General features: G+C 37.0%; 1 protein-coding gene across 11 annotated transcripts in view; it reads left to right on the top strand.

Moving 5' to 3' along the window:
- LOC126750933 (tyrosine-protein phosphatase 99A) overlaps positions 1-18,192 on the top strand; it is a 519,418-nt gene that overhangs the window by 471,104 nt on the left and 30,122 nt on the right. For all 11 annotated transcript variants that reach the window (XM_050460777.1, XM_050460776.1, XM_050460775.1 and 8 more), the window contains 3 exons: positions 1,694-1,974; positions 5,958-6,074; positions 13,929-14,068. In XM_050460777.1, coding sequence (XP_050316734.1) covers positions 1,694-1,974; positions 5,958-6,074; positions 13,929-14,068 — 538 coding nt within the window. The remainder of the gene's footprint in view (positions 1-1,693; positions 1,975-5,957; positions 6,075-13,928; positions 14,069-18,192) is intronic.

The raw sequence follows: 18,192 nt of genomic DNA, 5'->3' as shown, positions 1-18,192 counted from the left end.
AAAAAAAATTCAATAAAAATACCGCAAGATTTTTTTGACAACCCATTATATGTATGTATATTTCAAAAAAAGCTTGGAAGCTGTTCTAAGAGACAGAAATAAAATTAAAAAAAAAAAATTTCAAAGTTTGCAAATAAATATTTCCTCTAAGGCAACAACCTATAACAGCAACCCACAACCCAAGTTGAAAAAGCACGATTCAGTACTTGCACAGCTTTAGGTTTATGAGCTATTTATCAAACCAACATATGTGTTTAAATTTAAATTAAGCTTAATTAAATGCAAGAAATCAGTTTCGATATATGTACATTGTGACAAAAAGCATCCGGAAATTGTAATTAAATTCCTCGGGTATACAATATTTCAAAAAAAGTATATTCTACAAAGTTGGCAAATTAATTCGGGGAAGTCGAAAAGAAGTTGCAGCTGTTCAAAAATGAGTGAAAGTATTGAAGAAATTCGCTATATTCTGACATTTTTGTTTAAAAAAGGAAATAATGCCACGCAAGCCACCAATGAAATTTGTAAAGTTTACGGAGACGATGCTGTATCAGTTCGTGTAGCACAACAATGGTTTGCTCGCTTCCGTTCTGGAAATTTCGATGTGTAAGATGCACCTCGTTTTGGTCGACCTATCGTTCAAAAGTCGATGAAATTATGGAAAAGATTGAATAGGGTTGTCATATAAGCAGCCACGATATCGCTAAGGAACTGAACACTCATCATCAAACGGCTTTGAACCATTTAAAAGAGGCTGGCTACAAAAAGAAGCTCGATGTTTGGGTACCACATGAATTGTCTGTGAAAAATTTAATAGACCGAATTAACATTTGCGATTCTTTGCTAAAACGAAATGAAATCGAAATATTTCTGAAGCTAATGCTAACAGGAGACGAAAAGTGGATCAAATACGACAATAATGTGCGAAAAAGATCATGGCCCAAACGTGGTGAAAATTAACAAATGGTCGCAAAGCCAGGGTCGACGCCTCGTAAGGTTATGCTGGGTATTTGATGGGACTGGAAAGGAATATGAGCTGCTCCAGCCTGGTTGAACAATTAACTCTACATTTTACTGTCAACAACTGATGAGATTCAAGCAAGCGAAAACGGCCAGAACTAATCAACAGAAAGGGCTTCAACTTCCATCAGGACAACGCTAGACCACAAACTTCTTTGATGACTCGGCAACTGGGAGAGCTTGGCTTGATTTTGATGCATCCACGATATAGCCCTGACCTTGCACCATCGCATTACCATTTGTTTCGGTCAATGTCGAACTCCCTTAGTGGAGTAAAGTTGGCTTCAAGAGAAGCCTGAATGAACCAAAGAATAAAAATTTTCGGAAATTAGTAATTATTTATATTTAAATCATCTTTATTTTTATTGCTTTAAAACGTTTGAAAAAGAAACAAATCCCTTCTGGGCACTTACTTTACATGTAATATTTTACCCTTTTTCCATTGACTGAAATAAATTCTCAACCGCACATCCATACAAAAAATTTTAAATTTACATACACAGCAAATATGAAAGTTATTCGTTACTCCATTGTTCGCATTGAAAATATTAAAAATAGTTTAATATCAATTTAATAATAATGGCTTTGCAACCATTTACATATTCCCCTTGTAATTGTAATTATATAATTTTTTTAACGCTTTTCTTTTCCCCTTCGTGCCGTTTCATTGCAGAGCCATTCACCGATTACCGTGTCATTGTCCAGGCGTTCACCATGAAAAACGAAGGCAACCCCTCCGACCAAATTGTACAGCGCACCGATGTCGCCGGCCCGAGTCCACCGTATGTGGTTAACCTGACGTGTCACTCGCAGGACGCCATAGCCATACGCTGGCGGCGACCGCACGAATTTTACAACACCATCGATTTTTATATAATTAAAACACGTGTGGTGGGCCAAGACAACCATCGCGACATACGCATCAATGCGTCGGCAAAGGAGCTGGAAACAGCGGTAAGTCAATGGTGTTGAGTTAAATGCGGCAAATTTAATGCATTATGTGCTGATAGTGATACAGATGTCTTAAGCAGGGCGATGGATAGTCGAAAAGTAGGGAGTTAATTGAAATTATTATTGGAAAGATATAAGAAAGGAAAAGAAATGCCGTTTTTTTTATGAAGCAAGCGTTTTCTGAATTTTTACATGTTTTTAACAGTTTTTTTAAAGAATTTCTATTTGATATTTTAGGTTGTTATATTTGAGTTCCTAAAAGACTGGCACGAGTATTCATTATTATCTAAAGGGTGATCCATTTCGAGGTACCAATTGACCAACTAAAAACGTGAAATTTTATGCTCACCGAAATGTTTCCTCAATAAATCCATTGATTGATACGATGTAGTATAGGAAGTGGCACCAAACCAAATGTCGCCGAGATCACGGACTTCAATTTCAGGCATCAAATAGTCGCTAATCATGGCGCGATAACGGTCGCCATTGACGGTTACGTTCTCACGGGCTGCTATATTTTTTACACTGCGTGATGGACGTGGTCTATTCGGTCGAATATTATCCAATAATGAATGCTGGGTCTCAAGACGGGTGATGGTGTTGCGAATAGTACGCTCAGCAGGCCAATTATGTTGACCATAAGTAGAATGAAGCGCGCGAAACACATTCTTTACAGAACTTGAATTTTCATAATAAAAATAATCGATTTGTTAACGTTGTTCAGATGTAAGGCTTTCCATGATGAAATGTCAAGCAAATGCAACGAGAACTAACTTCAGAAATAAAGAGAAATTATCTTTGTTTCCTTTTTTTACTACAGCATGCATCATCTATTATGTCCATATATAAATAGTGAATTTAAAATTTGAGTGGTTTAAAAATGTTTGTTGTTGTGATTATGAGCCACTAAAGTAGAGCTGGCCATCTGCACACTATCTTTAATCATAACACAGAAGTGCATTGCTGCTGCTGCACTGTACTGCTCTGTTCCCTCTTGCTTCGACTTTCTTGGCAGAGTTGCCATCGCTTTATTCTGTAAGCAATTTCTATTCTTTTCTTTTCAGGAAGCTTTCGTACTTCTCCACTATCTGCTTCTGGCGCTTTAATTTCTCATTGTCAATTGAGGTTTCCATAGCCTGGTCTTTAGCAATCTTACCCAATAGAAAGACTATCCTCTGGTACTGGCTATTCTTCACTTGATTTAGTTATTTCTTTCTTTGCTTACATTGACCCTCTCCCTTAGCAACCACTGTATTTTGGTGGGTACTCATGGCTGCTTTAGAGATGGAGTGTTCCATAATAGTGCTATGGGTTTTTCGGTTGCTATCCGCTGTATTCACTGCCGTAGTATCTAGCTCTCATTCAAGAGCACCGCTCGCGATTAGCTATTCTCGACACCTTTACTTAGCGTCGTATTGGTGCACATATAACGCTGCCACAGTTCGACCGTCCTGACTTGTAATCATCCCGATTACACTTTCATTAGAAATACTATGCTTTAACCAAGGCTTCAAGTTTGCTACTTCCCATATTCCTTCATATGGAATTTGGCTAAGTTGAAATCCCTCGACATCTCTAAGTAAATACGTGTCAAATAGTTCGCTTGGAGTTGTACGTGCACTAGAATGCATCGTATTGTTTACAACATACTCTATGTTCGGTAAAAATTTGTTCGGTGTTCCATTTCTACGAGATAGAACGCACTTTTTAAATTCAATAACGAGAAAATACTTTTATTTGCTAGCCTATCTAGAAAATCATCAATAGGAGGGAAAGGATACTTATATTTCAATGTTATCTTGTTCATACGTAGGTTGCTATATATATTTCTGGCCTAATAATGTAAATAGGCATATTTATCAACGAAAATCTTTTTTTTTGTTTTTTTTTTTTTTGTCGATTGCTGTTTTTTTCGGGTTCATACGCATAGATCCATGATTCGTCACCTGTGGCGATCTTATAAACGTCTTTTGAAGCACCGCGATCGTATTTTTTCAGCATTTCTTTACACCAATCCACACGAGCCTTTTTTTGAGCGATTGTCAAATTGTGCGGGATCCAACGAGAACAAACCTTTTTTACGGCCAGGTGTGCATGCAATATCGAATGTATGCTGGTGGGAGAAATGCATAGGCATGCCTCTATCTGAAGGTATGTTACATGACGGTCTTGCATTATCAGTTCACGTACGGCATCGATGTTTTCTGGCACAACCGCTGTTTTTGGACAACCTTCACGGAATTCGTCTTTGTGCGAGCGTCGGCCACGATTGAATTCATTGTACCAGTTTTTCACAGTGCTATAGGATGGTGCTTCATAGCCATACAAAGATTTTAGTTCATCGATGCACTCTTGTCGTGATAATCCACGTCGAAAGTTGTGAAAAATGATCGCACAAAAATGTTCACGAGTTAATTCCATTTTTTGGCCGAGATGAATTTTTTAATTCACTGTAAATAAAACAATTCACTATTAAATGACAAAACATTCTGAGTGATGTTATGCTAAAAAATGTCAAACTTTCCAATGGAAATGTCAGATTGCACCTGACAACACTTAGTGTTGCCCTAGGCCAGAATATATATAGCAGCCCTCTTATTACTAAAATCCACACTTAACCTTATGTCACCTGATATACAGATTTATAATGCTGCCACAATGGGCCCTGTAAATTTGCTATCAACACAAATATATTGTATAGTTTGGCAGAATACCTTTTAGTAAATAAATTTTATTTTATTTCTTTCTTTAAAGAAAATATATAAAACAAACCTTTTTCTTTGCCATCATTATTGATTAATTGAACGTACATTATTGATGCAATTTCCACTAAAATAAATAAATTTCCATTACAAAAAGGGTACCTCAAATTTTTAGTTAAAAAAATCAGAGAATATAAAATGCAATATTATTTATTTCTTTCAATGTCTCTATGTTTATATATACATAGGTATATGTATGATAACAATTAAAACTTTCTATTGCAACAAAAACCATATTATTTTACACAAACAGGAACATGAAGAAACATCGACCTTAGAAAATCCTTTATCCTCATCCTTCAAACATAAATAAACAATTTATTTGCAGCCACAAAAACCACAAAACAGATTTATATTTGCTAAAAATATGGCACTTGACTGCATTGAAGCTTTATAAATACAAAATTTATTTTTACTAACGTCAATAAGCGAGCATAACTCACTATATCAGTGTGTGAAGAATTCAATGTAATATTTTGGCCGAGTTTTTTCGCTCAATTTAGTAGGAGCAAATCGCTTTTCTATAAAATTTAATATTACTTCAGCCGAGAGTTGAGACCCAGAGTAAATATCAAAAATGATTTCAGTTCGACTCGCTTTATAAAAGTATATCAAAACGACACATATTTATATACAGGTATATATATATATATATATATATTTCCTCACTTATATATATATACTCACTTAAATTCTGGAAATCTTTTGCGGTTAAATTTTAAGCCACAACCAGACACACACACGCGCAGTAAGATGTACTGATTCCATGCGCACATCGGTATATTTATTTGTGATTGTGCAAAGATCATTGCATATTTTTCGGCGCAGAAACCAAATAACTGCTTTATTCACAGAATTTTGTATGTATATCATATTTATTCATTTTTCCTAAGCAAATAAAAGTGATAAAATAAAAATAAAATAAGTCTCACCAATGTTGACGACTATCTCTCTCACTGCGGTTTCAGCAAAAGCAGTGAATATGCCAAAAAAATTAGTGCTACTATATATATTGTAAGCTTGCAGCTATGCTGCCTCAACATACACACACATATATGTATATAAATAAAGAGCGATACTTTACTTGTAACTCTTGCCTGCGCCACCGACTCACATTTCACATGTTCTATATGCACATACACAACCATATCTTCTGGAGAGTTCAACTCATATTTTCTGATTTACTGATACTTCTTCTTCTTTCTTTTTGGATTTATTTTGCAGATGATACTACAAAATATAACAACACACACGGAGTATGAAGTCAGAGTTGCAGCTGCAACTCTAAGCATAATAAATCCAAAGAAAATCGTACTGGGCAAATATTCCGAACCGAGAAAGGTAAGTACTGTGAAAAACGAACAAAAAAGAACAGTTATGAATAAATATAATATACATACGTAGCCATGTTTACACGTTTGTTACGGCACTTAGAAGAGTTCACAATGTCAGGCACACCGAAATGCTGAAACTTAACTTATACGAGCTTACCTTATAACTTGCAAAAGCAAAAAAAGGAAACGAAAACTATATATATAAAAGAATGCGCCACAAATATTTCCATTTGCCACACCAAGGCTCCGTCTTTCTCGTCACTCTTTGGTATGGTTTTTGTTTTTCTACTCACATGCTCCGACATATTGCTATCTCTCTGAGATATCAGCTGCTTGTCTAAAATAAATTTCACTGAAAAACTCCGCTAACGGTGTGTGGATATGAAAAAGTTGCACAATTTCTAGAACTGTAAGAAAAAAGTGTGAGAAAAATGTGCACGAAAGGGCCAAATAAAGGATGAAAGTGTAAAAGTGCAACTCAGGCGGCATAAAGTTGGCAAAAATATGGATAAAATGTCACGCCAACTAAACTTCGTTTGGCTTTGTTTGTAACCGTTATAACTTGTGTGCTTTCCTTGGATTATGTTGCAAAAAAATAAGTGATCTGCGAAATGGTCGGTGAATGGTGCAAAATATCTGAATTTCATATGGTAAAAAAAGAATTTGTTATTGCACACTCACGAAACCTGTCAACATATTTGGGTCAGCGGGCGTAAGCTTTCGATAAATATTTCAATTTCGTACAGAGGCAAATATTCGAAGACAAGTATGATTAAGTTATAAGATTTTGACTCAAACTGTTGAAATATGTGTCTGAATATATATTTTGGATAAATATTTGTGAAGTTTTTGTATTATATTATGCAATTCAGACAAAATGATGATAATTCTTTATCTAATAACTTAACATTTAAAGCTTATCAAAGTTAACCGTTAATCAAGTGTTCAGAAGATAGATGGCGCTGTGATCGAAAAAATTTATATTTTTGCTCTATTTTATCCAGTCTTAGAATTAATTAGTTTTTTTTGTTTATAATGAAAACGACTCGTTCGGACTGTACAAATTTCTAGTTGTTACTATGTATGGGAATATGTGTCATACCCTATAGTTTTATATTTTCAGGCTTACGATATTTTCAAGTGTTAAATAATCGCGAAATTTTGGCTTAGCCTCTGAAAAGTTCGAATAAGTTTTTGCAATTTTTACAAATGGACTTTAAAATGAAAAACCAGGCATTCTCACTGCATCCCCATGCCAGTCTAGATTGACCTTAACCCATTTCAATGGATGTTTCGGATATTTCACTGCTCTGTGCCAAGCCTTTCAATTTGTTTGTGTTTGTTTGGATATGTATATTTTATTCTCAGATGAAGCTAAATAAATGTCAGTGATTTCAAAGACTTTTGCGGTACTCTTGATCCGGAAGTATACAGTATGGCCAAAAGTTTAATACTTTATTTTGCGATAGATTTCAGGTTTCGGATTAAAATGAAATAAATCTCGAGTTTCATCTCAAGGAATCCATCAAATATAATTGAACATTTTATATACCAAAGCATATATTCGAGCTCTTGAGTGAAGTTCTTTTCCTAAGAAGAATTCTTGTAAAGGGTGATCCATTTCGAGGTACCCTATTTTTTAAAGAAAAAGCAAAGACGTTTCAAATTTAAAGAGGAATGCTTATTGTCATTCGAAAGAACATTATTCTGGATTTATTTTCAGAAGATTAGCTCTTTCAAATGTTGGCCGTGGCTATGTCTCAGATGGTCCATCCGTTGAGTCCAATGTTCCTTGACTCGTTCAAGCTTGGCGAATGGCATGCGTGAAGTTTTGCTCCAAGGACTGAATCGAACCGAGATTATTCGCATAGACTTTACGTATCTCTACAGTAAAATTATCTGCTCACCGAAGTGTTCTCACAATAAATCCATTGATTAATGCAATGGGTGGTAAGTGACGCCGTCTTGTTGAAACCAAATGTAGACGAGATCACAAGCTTCAATTTCAGGCATGAAATACTCGGTTATCATAGCTCAATAACGGTCGCCATTGACAGTTATGTTCTCACCGGCCCACAAACCACACCAAACCGTTATTTTTTCTGAATGAACTGGCAGCAAAATGAGTTGATGGAAAATGTCGGATCTCTTTAGAACTTTTTAAAAGACCGAAGAGCGAAAAGATGTCGCTTGGGAAGGTCGAACGGCTTCAGTTCTTGCGCAAACTGTATTTTATATGACTTTAATTTTAGATCTCGACGTAAAATGTGCAAGTCGTTCCAGTCCGAGTTGCAGCGAACGGCGCCGAATCGACTCTCCACGGTCTTCGCGTACACTCTCAGTTATGGCTGCTGTATTTTCTTCACTGCGTACTGGATGGGGTCTATTCGATGGAATATTATGCAATAATTTTTACAAAAACACATCAACTTCAAATGTCCGGAAAATATGTTTAGATATGTCTGCATATACTAGTATATTCATAGGTGTTTCCAACAATTTGTGTGTGCCCCATAATGCTCGCATTTATTCAGGTATGAAAGTGGAAAAATTTGAATGGCAATAAACTACCGCTAGCTCCACAGCATGTCATCACAACACATCACATCAATCATCAAACCATTCCACACACTTAAACGCTTTTTTTCTAAGGAAATTGCGGCAATGGCAGTCGCTTAAGTTGTCGCTTATGAGTTGACGCTAATAAACCGTACAATCACGCAGCTAACGCTAAAAGAGTCATCAGCAATAAGCTTTCAAAAAATTTATACATAAAAACAGGGAAATTTTAGGGAAATAAGCAGAGAAGAGAGTGGTTATATAATATAAGTATAATAACTACTTCTTACAAACAAATTATCAAATTCACAGAAAAACTTAGAAAATGAATATAAAATAAACTAAAGCAGTTAAGAGTTACTGGGGGTAGAAAAAGCTCACTACAGACTGGTGTCATGCTGGAAAGAATTATTTTTATGGCAACGACCGACCAATTTATTCTACTTAATATAGCACAGGAGCTGCAGACAAATGTTAAGTGCAGTTGATTTAATAAAAATATTTGTTTTTTTGTTGCACAAAATGACCTGTGATTGTTCATATTAGCTTTAAACAGAAAGGCTGACAGGCACTCATTATGGTGAGATTTAACCTCTATGCGGACTAAGCGCATGAGGGTGGTCGTTAAATATAGTTAAAATATTGTATACATAGAATTTTTTATCTCAAACTCTTCGCGGGTATTACTTAATAGAGATCTTCTTCTTAATTGGCGTAGACACCGCTTACGTGATTATAGCCGAGTTAACAACAGCGCGCCAGTCGTTTCTTCTTTTCGCTACGTGGCGCCAATTGGATATTCCAAGCATAGCCAGGCCTTTCTCCACCTGGTCCTTCCAACGGAGTGGAGGTCTTCCTCTTCTTCTGCTTCCCCCGCGGGTACTGCCTCGAATACCTTCAGAGCTGAACTATGTCAATGTCGTCGTATATCTCGTACAGCTCATCGTTCCATCGAATGCGATATTCGCCGTGGCCAACGCGCAAAGGACCATAAATCTTTCGCAGAACTTTTCTCTCGAAAACTTGTAACGACGACTCATCAGATGTTGCCATCGTCCAAGCCTCTGCACCATATAGCAGGACGGGAATTATGAGTGACTTATAGAGTTTGGTTTTTTTCGTTGAGAGAGGACTTTACTTTTCATTTGCCTACTCAGTCCGAAGTAGCACCTGTTGGCAAGAGTTATCCTGCGTTGGATTTCCAGGCTGACATTGTTGGTGGTGTTAATGCTGGTTCCTAAATAGACGAATTATCTTCAACTTCAAAGTTATGACTGTCAACAGTGACGTGAGAGCCAAGTCGCGAATGCGACGACTGTTTGTTTGATGAGGAGATATTTCGTCTTGCCCTCGTTCACTGCTATACTCATTTGTTTTGCTTCCTTGTCCAGTCTGGAGAAAGCAGAACTAATGGCGTGGTTGTTGGCGCCGATGATGTCAATATCATCGGCATACGCCAGCAGCTGTACACTCTTATAAAAGATTGTACCTGCTCGATTAAGTTCTGCAGCTCGAATAATTTTCTCCAGCAGCAGGTTGAAGAAGTCGCACGATAGGGAGTCGCCATATCTGAAACCTCGTTTGGTATCGTACGGCTCGGAGAGATTCTTCCCGATCCTGACGGAGCTTTTGGTGTTGCTCAACGTCGGTTTACACAGCCGTATTAGTTTTGCGGGGATACCAAATTCAGACATCGCGGCATAAAGGCAGCTCCTTTTCGTGCTGTCGAAAGCAGCTTTGATATTCGTGAGGACATCAACCAGATGGGCAGTGGCACCTTCCCAATTAATGGACCGGACATTCCAGATGCATGCCCTCAATTCGTAGTCCTTATTTCGTTTGCCATGGTCGTCATCAAAAGAGGGGTCTCTCATCCGAGGCTGGTTGCTACTTTTCATTGGGGGTGTTTTTTACGTGGCGGGTCCCAAACCCAGCGCACAACCCTATGTAGGGGCTGTTTCGCCTTCTCACTTTACCTGGCCTTCAAACGGATGTTCTTAGGCTACCCAGAGGATACTTGGTCAAAGACCGGAAGTCGTGAGCTGCTTTAGTCATATGTAAAAGAATCCTTTCTGGCCACTCCCAAGATAAAGGCGATCAGAGAACTTTCCTCACTTGCGTGAACTTCTACACATGACTCCATCCTCCTTACCTTATACATCCATCCTTACTTAATAGAGATACTACATGAAAATTTTGGCTCCCATATAGTATATTTATGATCGCAGATATCATTAATAAATCTTGTTATATAAGGTTGTCAAATATCTCCCATCCGCTTTTTTGCTCTTTATTCAATGCTTTATAAGCAGTGTTATAGTGATCGGACTTAGTTCAACTAAGCGCCATTTCGTTCTATAATCTGTTTCCATCTAGAACGCAACTTCACAATACCACCCTCGTAGAAGCCCTCCTCCTTATTTGCGTAGAACTCAGACAGCCACTTTTCACAAGCCTCTTTTGAGTTCAACTTTACATCAACAAGGGCGTTCACCATGGACAGGAACAGGTGGTAATCACTTGGCGCTATATCCGGGCTATATGGTGGATGCGATAAAACCTCCCATCCGAGCTCCCGTAGCTTCTGACGAGTCATCAACGAAGTGTGTGGTCTGGCATTGTTCTGGTGCAACGCTCACCCTTCCTGTTGGCTAATTCTGGACGCTTCTGGTCGATCGCCTGCTTTCAGCGGTCCAATTGTTCGCAGTAGATGTTAGAATTAAGCATCTGGCCATATGGGATGATTCCCTTCCAATCCCATCAAACACACAGCAAAACCTTCCTGGCCGTCAATCCCGGCTTGGCCACTGTTTGGGACAATTCACCAACCTTCGACCACGACCGTTTTCGCTTGATATTGTCGTATGTGATCCATTTTTCGTCGCCAATCACCATCCGCTTCAAAATTGGGCCGAGTTCGTTCCGTTTCAGATTATCGCAGGCGTTGATCCAGGTTTTTTTTTTTCGCACCCAAACATCGCCAGCCTTCTGCAGGTGGTTTAAAATAGTTTGTTGACTAACTCCCATGCCATCAATATCAACTTCTTGTATAAAAAACTTTTTTATTTGCGGTTTTTCGGTTTTTTTCATACTCTTATATACCACCCTAATGTGCATATATATAAAAATCTATATGCACAAAACAGTTATGTATATAAAACCTTAAATTCACGATCATACAACTTTTTATTTATTTATTCATTTCATATTTTTTTAAGTCCTCCATAGTTGTCTTACATCACCACTCTGCACCGCATCTCTGCCGCTGACAACTTATGAACATGCAATATATTTTGAAGCGTAATTTTCCACATTTTTCACATTTATTTTATTTCAACCCACGTAGCGGTTACCGTAACGATGTAGCACTCCTCCCACACACACACACACACACACCTTTACAGTTATGCTCATGAAGCGAGCAATTTTTTATAACCGCTACAACTGCTTTCATATCCTGTTAGCTGTGCCGCAGTTGGGCTTCCACTCCGCCTTGCAAATATGTAATCTAGTCGTTGTATATTTTTGTGGTTGTTGTTTTAGTTTTTTTTTGCAACCAAAAGTTCATCATAATCCTTCAGCATACCTGACGCGACCGTCTGCTACTGCCACTTGTACAAATTTATACAGTTTTGTTGCCGTTGTTACCGTTATTGCTGTCAGCGAGCGGTAAGCTATGGCCGGGATGCGTTGCTCGTGTAGTTATTGTTCTTCGCCTTTTTGCATTTGCTTGTTTTATTGCCCATTTGTGTGGCACGTCATTTCCTACGCGCTACTGCTATCTCTATTTGCTTTCTCTTTTGGCGCTAAGCGACGGCACATCGCCTACAACCGCTTTAGCGCTTTCGTAGAAGTTGCCATAGTTTCAGCCGCAGCTGCTGCAACCGTTAGCGCTTCCCAACTGCCGGGATGATCGCTGGCTGCTGGTCGGTTGCGTCCGCAGTCTAATGGTCGTAGTAATATTTTCTCTTATGTATGACTCATACATCTAACGGAACAAACGGTAAAACCACAACATGTTCCGCTAAAAAGCCAAATAATATGCCTTAATGATGTTTATATAGAAGCAGTTGCGCTCCTGCTTCGTTGCTAATAGGGAGCTGGGTTCTTCCTCGGCATCACACGCGCATCTCTATTTATTTAATTTTTTTTTATGGTTTTTTGCTGGCAACCTTCTTGCGCATAAATCTCTGCCGCTTCCGGTCATGGTAGCCTTCCGCCGCCGTGTTGTGTTTCCGTTTCACTTAGTAACCGCCATTGAAGCCAACAAAAACAGCAGTTAACTCACTCGCCGCCTGCGCTCGCACTCATTTAATTTATTCTTTCGCATTTACAACAACAATTTCGTACTTTAAATAGCGCTCTCGGCTTTGTTTTCGGTTGGTGGTTGTGGTGACAGTTTGCTTGCAGATTCAAATTTGTGGCAGTTGTGTTGACATTTGCGATTAACCTGGAATTGCTTTAAGCGCCTTCATGGGAACAACGAAAATAGTGGAGGCGAATTTATTTGATTACCAGATCATGGATAATTAGTTGTCATATTTAGAATCTCATTCCATATGGTTGTGTTTGTTATTTTTAAGCATTTATGTTATATTTTTAGATCCATATCAAAAACTATTTCTGTTTTAATTTATCGCTAAGCAAGAACTCTGGACTAAAGAAAGGCGTGAAAGCTTTCGGTATCGAAAACCATAGAATTCATCAGCTCGCTTCCACAAAATTCAGTTGTTAATGAGTTACTGAGCAGAAAATGTTTACTTATGAAAATAATGCACAAGTGGTGACTTAAATTTTTCTTTACTCCAAGGAAATCTGTTCTAGATCAATAAAATATGTCGAATTAACCACGGTTAAACTATAAAACTTTCAAGATTATTAGTAATGGTTTTTATAAAAATACTAACTATTAGGTCTACAACTTTGCTTCCGCCGTTTTTTTTTTTGTAAATTTCAGGCTTTATTGTATAAAAACAGTTATAAAAATGTTATTCAAAATATTGGCCGTCGCTAGCTACTACTTTTGAGCATCTTTCTGGCAGCATGCGTATTCCGTGACGAAAGAACTAATCATCTTTCGAGTCGATCCAAGTATCAATCCAATTTTTGGCTTTTTAAAAAAGTGACATTTTCAGTTAAGAATAAATTTTGGATGCAAACAGATCTCTACAAATATTTTGTTGGGTTAATGTTGGCACAAATGTCCAAGATCGATATAAAACGATTTAATCGATTTAATCACAAAGTGCGATTTTAACATTTTCCAATTTTAAATAATTCAAAATAAATTTTTTCTTTCCAGATTTCCTTACATCCCAACTGTGAAAAGATTCAATCACTACTACGTCAATCCCACAATGATTATAATCTCGCTGTACTTGTCGGCATCATATTCAGCTGCTTCGGCATTGTGCTCATCGTAATGGCATTCTTCTTGTGGAGGTAAGTGGTGCTCCTGTATATATACGTACATATATATTTACATAAATAATTCACTAAAAGTGATAAGTAATTAAATTAAGCAGACGTTTTCACATTTTGCGCTAATTCCGCTCGTGAGAATGATGGCTGAATAAAGTGCTGAATTTTAGCTAAATAAAGTGCTAAATTTAGCTGAATAAAGTGCTAAATTTAGCTGAATAAAGTGCTAAATGTCAGTTATCATTCTCATTAACTGAATAGGGTTACAAATGTCAAAGTGACGGTAAAGCCATACTTAAAATTTTAATGGGTTTAATTTAATATTCTAATTTGGATTACTAAATGTCAGAAAGTCTCAATTTTTGTTCCACCGCTAAAGCCAAATTTTATTGATAATTTCCATTAAATTTTGGAGATTGTAATGCACACCGAAATAGTTGCATTTATCAACAACAAAAACCCTAAAGGAAGTAATGCTCTACCATTTTAAAAATAAATTTAAATTGAAGATCAACTTAAATTAAATTGCATCAAGATCAGGATGAAAAATTACGTTTTTCCAGTCGATATTGAATCCCAATAATGCCTATAGTTTTCTCAATTTCATGACGGATCACATGACAATCTTTCAATATGTCAGCTTGAGCACAGCATCAATAGTTTCCAGAACGCAACTTATTTTGAACGACCTTCTCGAAATTTGCCTTGAAGTGATCTACAAGCTCGTTTTAATTCACCATACCACGTACAAACACTAGTCCTTGATGGAGCTTCTTCGCCAAAAATTTAATATAATTCATCGATGCACTGTTGATGAGTTAAAGTTGTAAAAATTAATCGCGAGCAAATTTTCGCATTTTGATTAAATTTTTTTAACCGAGTTGAATATTTGTAGTTACTGTAAACAACACAAATAGCGCCCGTATGTCAAAACATTGTGAATATGTATAACATCAAAAAGGTCAAACTTTACAATAAAGTTGTGAGATTGTGAGTAGCCAGATTATAACACTAGTGTTGCCCAATCACGAAATATAACAAGCAACCAATGTATACCATTTTAAGGTTCTCTACTTTTTTTTTAAAGAAAAAAAGCAGAAACTTCAATTTTAATTCCCCATGTTTATTATCATTCGAAGGAACATTTTTTGGCATTTATTTCTCGAACACTATTTCTTTCAAATGTTATCCGCGGCTACGTCTAAGATGGTCCATTTGCTGAGTCCAATTTCCGATCACTCGTTCGAGCATTTCGACTGGTAACTGGCAAATGACACGCGTGATATTTTGCTCCCAGGCCTGGATCGATGATTCCACTGGCCCACAAAGCACAATAAACTAGTTTTTCAAACCCATTGAGCTAAAAATGGACCTCATGGCTGAACAAAATTTGGATCCAAACTTCGGATCTTCTTGGAAATTTCAAGAGCTCATAGAGCGAAGCGATGTCAAATTGGAAGGGCGATTAGTTTCAGTTCTTGTACTCGTACAAGATGTATTTTGTACGCTTTCCATTTAAGATTTCGACGTTAAATGCGCCAAGCCATTCCATACGTCAATCCGATATGCTGCGAACGGCGCCGAATCGACTCTCCACGGTCTCTGTGTACACACTCAGCTACGGCTGCTATATTTTCTTCACTGCGTGCTGTGCGTGGTCTACTCGGTCGAAGATTATTCAAATATGAATGCTTGGTCTCAAGATAGATGATTTTTTAAATAGTACGCTCAGTAGGACGATTATGTTAAGCGTTGTTCAGGCGTAAGGCGTCTTTCCATGAAGAAATGCCAAGCAAGACTGAATAAAATCAGCATGACAGCTGGACACGATTCATGCGTGATCAGTCATAAAAAGGCTATTGAAAAAAGTACCTCTACTTGGATCGCCCGTTATATGAAAGCATCGATTTTTTTCTTTTTTTGATATTCAGATGTTCATAAATTTTTAATAATATATTCTCGATATGTAGTGCCTAATATTATTATTGTTAATTATTTTTTTCAAATACTTATCTTTTCCAAAATTAATTTATTTCCAACAAATCAATGAACTTAACTTTGCTGACCCCACAAATTATTCTCATCCAAATGTAACCGTATAGAAGACTTCCTTTGTACACAGCACTTTCGCCGACAAAGCCAAAGCGTTCAGGCAAAACCAGTGCAAAGCGCACTCACTTCAACAATTCAAGTGCTATTTGTATTTATGGCAACTTTCTCAAAACTTGCTTCTTTATTACAGTTTCATTATTTTTATTGCACTCCAACGTGGCGTTTCAAATTGACTAAATTGCGTTTTCGTAAAATATTAGTAAAAAATATGAAATCAGCATGGAAACTAAATAATAAAAAACATTTCATTTAACTCTTTAGTTCAAAGAAGCGCATTTGAACAACATTTCGAAGTTGCAGCTCGTTGATTGCTGTGTAAATTGGTGGACGTGGCAAAGAAAACTGAAAATCATCAACTAATTGCATTACTCCTACTGATTAAATACTTTACAATTACAATATTTTAATACATATTTATAGACGCTTATATATAAAATATATATATATATGTACATATACATAGGTATAGTATATACATAAGTGAGTTTTTCAAAAGGATAAAATAAGAAAATTAAGCTCGCCTCAGAAGTGTACTGTAAATAGACAGCTGCTCCGGCAAAAGGTTAAACAAAAGCAAGTGGCTGCTGGTCAGCGAAGAGGTTGGGAAAATATTGCATAAGCTTTGAAAATGCGGGAATTTACATTAAAGGCTTCTTCGAGAAAAGGCAATTGCGTACTTACGTTTGTGTAGATAAAATACACTTAAGTTTTAATGAAAGCCACTTCTGTAAATATTAAATGGGAAATATGTATCTTCTGTTATGCCGGTAGTCGTCTAATTAGTGAATTGAATGTAGAATCGTTATACAACTCAAGTGAAAGCAGACAAAAATACGTATATCAGTTTAATATTTTAGTTTAGATTATTTAATATTAGCAATGAGAGCAATATGGTCTGCGTTAGATTAAGTAATGTTAGGTTCTATTTTTGATCCTCAAGTAGGAGATCGCTCTTGGAGTACTTTATACGGATGCAAGAGATCTTATAAAACGACAAGGCGCCTTGAGGCCATTTTAAATCTATTAAGACATTTTCTTTGTGTTCCACTTGCTTTTGTGTTCCAACTGACCCACAGGGATATCTGCAAGAGTTCTATGGCAGATCGTCAAGCTGGAGAACGCACTAGGTCTGCAATATGCAGATATATCAGATCTTAAAGTCGACAAAGTGACTTGGAGCTATTACAAAACTGCCTAAACGTTTTATTCGTATTCTTACTAGCTTCCCGGGTTATCTATCAGCGCCGAGTCGTATAAGTGGTGATTTCGCATAGGCAGTAAAATCAAAAAGGAATTGTAGAACGGTTTCTACCGCGTCTGCATTTATATATATCAGACATAAGATTTTCAAACTTGCCGCATGCACACCAATGCCACAATGACTAGTTATGACCCTAAAGAACCTAAACTTGCTAAGAGCGAATAATTCACTAGAAGATATTACGACAACGCATGAAATAATAGTCGCCCAACGCTAACCAATCTCCTCTGAAGACCAGCTATCCACTAGGAGAACGCACAATGGAGTAGCCTCCTATCCCTGACCATAGCCGACCGACTCACCAGGATTTCTACCAGCTACGAGTCGTTTAAGTGGTGTTTTCGCATAGGCATGAACGTCGATGGGGCACAATGTGCTTGTTGTGAAATTCACTTTATATAGAATAAAATTCGATACGTCAATATCAAAGCCCGTATTTTGTAAAACTTTTTTTCTAATTCGAAATTTTTTTTAAATTTTTCGAAATTTCACTTATATTTATAAAATACTGTCAACTACTTTTAATATGCCAATATCCGAACAAATTTAAAAACCATACATTCATACAGACATTTCCACATGCCTATAACGGTAACCACTTCATCAAGCATATTACATTTAAAGTTATTTACCTCAAAAGAAACAAACCAAAAACGAAAACAAAACCCAATCAACTTTATTTTCTTCACGTCATTGCACAAAAATGGCTGCTGCCAACTTTTTCATTTCCATTTCAGGTGGTAAATATTACATTTTTTCCACAGTCCCAACT

The sequence above is a fragment of the Bactrocera neohumeralis genome, chromosome 2, assembly GCF_024586455.1.
Source record: "Bactrocera neohumeralis isolate Rockhampton chromosome 2, APGP_CSIRO_Bneo_wtdbg2-racon-allhic-juicebox.fasta_v2, whole genome shotgun sequence".
In the NCBI taxonomy this organism is placed as follows: domain Eukaryota; kingdom Metazoa; phylum Arthropoda; class Insecta; order Diptera; family Tephritidae; genus Bactrocera; species Bactrocera neohumeralis.
The sequence above is the reverse complement of the archived record's forward strand: the minus strand, read 5'-3'. Positions and strand labels throughout refer to the sequence as shown.